The sequence below is a fragment of the Dipteris shenzhenensis genome, chromosome 3 (genome assembly GCF_047967505.1).
Source record: "Dipteris shenzhenensis isolate YYH24624 ecotype China chromosome 3, Dip_SZ_1.0, whole genome shotgun sequence".
NCBI classification, from domain to species: Eukaryota; Viridiplantae; Streptophyta; class Polypodiopsida; order Gleicheniales; family Dipteridaceae; genus Dipteris; species Dipteris shenzhenensis.
In genome coordinates, this window is record NC_141598.1 from 7,481,754 (window position 1) to 7,488,361 (window position 6,608).

The following is a 6,608-nucleotide window of genomic DNA, read 5'->3' on the forward strand; positions in this document are numbered from 1 at the left end:
CCTCATCAGGCTAGTGTTTGCATTATAGCTAGATTATTATGCTAGGGATCATATCATGGCTATGCTAAGCTAATGTTGTAATGAGTCTAGTTGCCACCCAATCATGCAAAAGCAATGTGCATGTATTTGCAAGAAGTTGGGGTCTCCATGCTCACACACCAAAGACATTGCTTATTGTGGTATTCCCTCCCTCTCTGTCTCTCTCTGTGTCTCTCTCTCTCTCTCTCTCTCTCTCTCTCTCCCTCTCTCGTGCTCGCCCTCCCTCCCTCCCTCCCTCCCTTCCTCCCTCCCTCTCTCTCTCTCTCTCTCTCTCTCTCTCTCTCTCTCTCTCTCTCTCTCATACACACACACACACACACACACACAATTTTGAAGGCTAATAAGTATGACAAAGTTACCGAAAAGTGCCAGCTAGTCACTCTTAGGTCTTGGTATGCATGGAATGTGGTGGGATTGCCACTCTTGAAACTAGGTAAATGTTCTTGGGAGAATCCAACCCTCTTGTAGTATGCTGGGGGGCCAAGATAGGGGGGGCTTATAGTGTCATCTCTTGAACACCTTAGTGAAAATGTGATGGAAGATTGGATGACCAGAAACTATAAAGAAATGAGTCATTCCTATCCTTGACCTTTTTTCTTGGCAAGCACATGAAAGGCATGGGATTTTGGACAGGAAGGAGCTAGATGAGACCATGGGCCAATATAAATAATAAGGTTGAGAGTGCTTTTATGCATTAGAGAATTGGTCAAGTCCTTGGCATGCAATCTTTGCATTTTGTGCTTTTTTCTCTCATAGAGTGGAAAGTCTATTGGAAGAAGTATTGTGGCTTTGTGCACCTCCCTTAGCATTGGCATGTTTGGTGCAGTGCTAGGCAGGTTTTGGTTGGCATTTATGGCGGTTTCAAATAGTAGTGTGGGTCACACGGTTGAAGTTATCCTATTTGACATTGTGGGACACCTCTACTATGTTTTAAGGTACGTAACATGGGGAAACGACTTATCATACATGTTTTTGAGGATGCCAGACATGTAGCATTTACTTGATGCAAGAGTGTGCTCTAAGAGTTGCATATTCTAGGAGAACTCCTTAGTATTTTTGTTCAGTGTGAATTTTTATTCTTGTAGCAAACTTGGGCTTCGATCATGGTAGCAAAGAGCTGATTGAAGAATTTTTTGATCAGGCTCACTAATGTGGTTGTAGGCTCTACACAAGGTCTTACTATACGAGCCTATCGTTAGTTATTGGTATCCCAGCTATGTAATAAACATTCAGGTCCTAGGTGCACTGAGTTTGGAGTTGACATGCACATAAAATTTCAAAATATATGGGTGAATTGAAAAGGTCAAAAGTGAAGGCAAGCACTGAGCATGTGGAATGGTTCTAACCTGGGGGAGGGGGATGTGAAGAAAGAAGAAGAAAAAGCCATAGAATGTGGAATGCATGCTCAAAGTGTGGTGATGGAGGAAGAAGGAAAGAAGAAAGAAGGGATGGGAAATGGAATGAAGAGATAAAATAAGGGAGGTGAAGGGTGAAAAGGAGAGGTGGGAGTAGGTGTAGTGTACAATGAAACTGCTTTACAATTTCAAAAACCCGTAAAACTTTTCATGTTATAGTTATATTTTGGCCTTGGAGCTTGAAAGATGTTAGGAAAGACCTCAAAGGTGGAAAGTTATAGGTCTCTCTTCCTACAAACCCTTTACCTTTTTTCCCCACCCCACTCGCACACACACACACTGACATGGCCATATATAAGGGGAACATCTGTTCGTGGCCTTCACTGATAGGTCATAGGGGGACTTCTCGAAAGGATTGAATGTGGGTAGCTAGGTGACTGCCAAAACTGCTTTGTTGTCACCTGCTGCATAAGCATATAGTCTAAAGTTCTATGTGAACATTGGTGTATGCAAACCCAGGAGGTGGAGAGACACATGTTTCGCTATCTACAAGCCTGCAAACCTCTCGCAAACCTAAAACCTAAAGAGTTAGAAGTAGTGCTCACAAAAACCTGTTTATAATACACTTTTTTGATAGAATTGAGAAATCGAGGTTGGGATTTGAGATTACCTTAAATTTTAAGGACATAGATTTAGGATTCTCCTTAGACTGGGTTCACAAATGCTCGATTGCTTTAGCTAGGAAATGGTGTTCGTGAGTTGATGTATTTCATACATGACTAGACATTAGAATAGTTTCTACCCATTATAATAGATCAACATGAGATGGGGCCCTTAGACTTCCTCTCTTTGGCTATCCACACGTTGGGCAGCCTACGAAGGCCTGATAAAAAGAAGCAGCACAAAGGACATGAAATTCCACGAAGTATTTCATGCGGGCCTCTTCACCCTCCCCTTGTTTGCCTATGTGTGAACCTGCCTTATGTTAAGGGCTTGATGATGCGAGGCCAAAAATTCATCGAACTGAAAATGAGTACCACGGTCACTCGATGAGGTTAGATTAATGGAGCGTTCATTGGTTGAATGTTTTGCTGTAAACTTGTATTTATGGCTTTGACGTGAGGCTTTGATGGGAGTTTCATTAGGTGGAGTCCATTTAGGAAAGGTTCCATTGGCTAGAGTCTATTTAATGTAGTCAAGGAAGTTGCTTCTCCAACAACACCAAGGAGGGGCTGCGGTTTCCCTTTGACAAGCAAAGCTTTTTAAAGAATTATTTCAGCTACTTTGCGAATTTGAGGACATGAGTGACCAAGCCGTAAGGGGTTAAACAAGCTGAATGATAAGAAATCATTCATAAGGCCTGCCAAAGATGGATGGAGAGAGAGAGAGAGTTGCAATGCGGTAGATTTCTCTTTTGAAAAGGAGAAATCCTAACTAAGGCCTTCCCCTTGAAAGTTAAGGGGCAGGCCAAAAAATGTTGGTTCTGAGGGCTGTTGCTTGCCGGCAGTGGTAATGAGCAAGGGTGTCATGTGAAGAAGGCGCAGGGGGACAACTACTACTACTACGGTAGACAAGTCAATGTCAATGAGTAAGAGAGGGAGTCAACATATGAGAGAGTGAGAGTGTGGCCATTTTCTTTTACTCTACCCACGTTGCGCCCCACAGAATCCTTGCTGAGAATTCTTCGTTCCCAAAAGCGCGGCATCTTAAATTCCCCTCACCTGCTCCACGCTTCCAACAACAAGCTGCAGCGTACAACAAGCTGCAAGGCCCCCTCCCCTTCCCTCCCTCCACGACCCTTTGACCTCTTGCTGTTCCCCCTTCCCCCCCCACTCCTCCTCCTCATTCATCCCTTCCTCCCAGATTTGTTTCCAGATTCTACACCCCTCCCTCCCCTTAGATCTCTTTGTAGATTTTTTCACCTCGCCTTTCTTCCACGTTCCTTGCCTTTGCTTCTCTCCTTTTCATCTTTATCGTTTTTGTTTCACCCTGCTCCCTCGCCTTTGCTCTCACAACCAGGATCACTACTCTCGCGGTGCAGTCGCCTTTTCCTTCAGCTTTCCTCATCCTTCGTAACTGCTATCCGTTCCGATGCCTCTTGCCTTTAAAATGAACCTGCAAAGCCGCATCTTCAAACATCACTGCGAAGCTTCCAAAGTGGTCGTCACCCAGAAGGAAGTCTTGTCGGAAAATCAACCCCCCGCCAGAAATCAACTTGTGTCTGAAGAAAGTGATGATCTTGAGATAGCCTGTGAACGACTGCATGGCATTAGCGAAAGGAAAGCGACTGATTTGGGTCCTCCGACGCCTCCCCAACTGGCTAATAGAAAGTTCAACTTGAGAGCATCAGAAGATCCGTCAGATGAAGGAATATCGTTGGGATCAGCTCTAAAGGAGTCAGCCACTCCAACAGGGACATTATCACCTTCTTCCGGCAGTGATCAGGAGCTATTGATCACGAATCGTATGTTCTTACTTCAAAATCCAGCTGCTTCCCGCTTACCGCTGACCTCGAATAACTGCTTGTCGAACAAGGCTGCGCCACACGAAAATTCACAGGCTGTCTACTTTCTAGACGATTACGAAGAGACACAGCTTCTCCTCGGGCGAGAACAATACTATAGCAATCGTCTGAAATATTTGAGCTCTGCAAAAAATGCCGACGCAATTTCTGTGCTTATGCCTGGCCAATTCGACGCTGCAGAATCTCGTCAACGCCTGACAGAGACGAATTTCCTAGATACAATTCCCGAGGATGCTGTTGTTACCCGTCAATTTGGAATGGGCTTAGAAGCATCGACTCTTGCTCGTGTCGAGCAAGTTGACGTTTGCCTTGAGCTGAACATCGGCCCTGGAGACGTGCACGCAAGGAAGTTGTTGCCGGAGATTCGTGCCGAAAGACGAAGTGGCTTCTCTAGATGGCGAAGGTTTCTTTTATAATTTCCCCCTACGTTTTCCATTTTGTAGGCAACAAGGAAATTTTAGTACGTTGAGGAAGCCCATGACTGAATAGCTTCGAATGTTGGGCATGCGTCTTTTGTATCATAAAAACTAGATTGATAATGCTTCAGGTTATAACGGGACTCGAAATGTTATCATGCAGTCCTGAGAATGTTACCGAGACTCGAACAAAGACTGTCGAAATGCCATCCTGGTTGAAGGTGAAACCTTTCGTTCTAAACATCTTATTAGATGAGTTTTCGTTTCGCAAACCTGGAAACAGCTATTTGCACGTGGCTCTTTGCTAGTTAGGGAGATGGACTTGAAAAATGAGAACTATGATGATGGCATGTGCAGAATTTGGAGGCTGCAAAGTCAGAAAGGTCGGACGCACTTGTTGGAGCTACCCTGCAGAACCCTAACTACTCAGTTTGCCATACAACGTCACAAGGATTAGAAAAGACGCATGAAGATAGTCACGGGATACGCAATTCTGATACTGCCAGTACTTTAGACTTGTTTTTGGACGCCAATGTCGCCGTTTCCGATCACATGGGACACTACACCAACCCTGGAGCTCGGTCTATTTCTGCACCCGCAATATTGCCAGATAAGTCTGGATCAGTTTTGAGAGCCACAAGCTTGTCTATGCCATGGCCTCACTGGTTGGTGCAGAGCTCAGCCAAGCCTCTGGAGTCAACTGCTAATATGTTACAAGAAGGTCTTGCAGTAGAGATGATGGACCATCAATCGCCTCTACATTATTGCAAGCCCAAAATGCCAGGCGTCCTGGAGAGTTCTGCAAAGCCAAGTCCTGAAAGACGAGAAATCTTAGAGCGTGAATCCGCCAGCCAAGCAGAATGTTCGGAACTGACAATCATGGAAGCTGACGAGGCTAGTGATCCTTTTAGCATGATACGTTCGGACTACATCCATTTTCAGGGTCTAAATAAGGTGCCTATTGAGATACCTAGCGTTCATGAAAGGACTTTGGTTGAATTCCTGCGTGCCAAGAAGCAACACACAGAACATTTCCTTGACAAAATAGTGGTGAATGCAGATGTGTATCAAAGGCATCCTTGGCATTATACTTGGGGTGAGTTTTATTATCACACTTTGGTATGGAAAGGTACATCGTACTTCTATACATAATGTTAGCGGTGCGTGCGTTGCGTGTGTGTGTGTGTGTGTGTGTGTGTGTGCGCGCGCGCGCGCGCGCGACCGAGAGAGAGAGTAGATATATTAACGTCTGCAGAAGAACAAAAAGGAAGAGAGAGAGAGAGAGAGAGAGAGAGAGAGAGAGAGCGCTATGGATTTTAGCTAATTCGTGATTCCATTTTTGTTCCAAGAGACTCATAAATCTTAGTTAGTCTGTCCTTCCCGTGAGGTTTAAAGTTTGCCTGCAAGTATTGAAAACTGAGGATTGTGAAAGCTTTGAGTTATATATCTACAGACACTCAATCCTTGGGGACTTGTCACAGGAGACGTTCGGGGATCCCTGTATTTTTGCTGCATCACAAAATACAGTAGAAGGGGTAACATGACCAGGGACAGAATGACAAAGGAAGGTGGCAGGTGGAAGCAACAAGGGATGGTACAGCCCATTCTCACAGCCAGAGGATACGATGCTGCTTCCAAAACATACTTAAGCTACATTCCACGTGGTAAAAGCAACTGCAAGGGCTATTTCATTCCTACCACTCCAGGCAGGGTCAAGCATCGACACAGGATGATTGAAATAGCTCTAGAGGAGGACTTGAAGTCTGAGAAAAGGTATTTGAAACTCAAAATCACCCCAAAGCCCTTCCTTGTCATTTGTGTATTGAGAAAAGCTTGACAGGTGACCACCTTCTCTGACAAAGGACTTCGCATATTGTAGATTCTTAACTCTTGTAGCAACACTCAGGTTTCAAAGAAGATGTCACTTTTTTCCAACTTGGACAATTTCATATGTGATCCATCACTAGGCACGTGGAAGTTTGCTCGTTGCTTGCTTGTAGCTTCTCATGACAGTATGCTTTTGAACTTCCTACTTGGCCATTGGAGTACGCGATGCAGGCTTAAGCTGTTTTACCCTTAAGTTAAAAATGCTAGAATTTCGATACTTCAAGGCAGTTCATAATTACTCAGTCTGTAGCAATTTATTCCAAGCTCGTAATCTAATCTTTGTTCAAGGATCAGAAATCGGCATAGTATAGAATGTTAGAGGTGGGTTTACAAATTGTAGGACACCAGTGCCGTCAAAATCAATCGTGGCTTTCGACGTAGAAGTAT

The 6,608-nt window shown here is 44.4% G+C and overlaps 1 protein-coding gene across 1 annotated transcript; it reads left to right on the top strand.

The window, feature by feature from the left end:
• The first annotated feature begins 3,157 nt into the window (after nucleotides 1–3,157).
• On the top strand, nucleotides 3,158–6,298 carry LOC147903297 (uncharacterized). Its single transcript, XM_087372889.1, has 4 exons — nucleotides 3,158–4,321; nucleotides 4,498–4,555; nucleotides 4,692–5,430; nucleotides 5,816–6,298. The coding sequence occupies exons 1-4, from the start codon at nucleotides 3,486–3,488 to the stop codon at nucleotides 6,169–6,171; spliced, it is 1,989 nt and encodes a 662-aa protein (XP_087229015.1). The 5' UTR covers nucleotides 3,158–3,485; the 3' UTR covers nucleotides 6,172–6,298.
• Nucleotides 6,299–6,608: the final 310 nt, after the last annotated feature.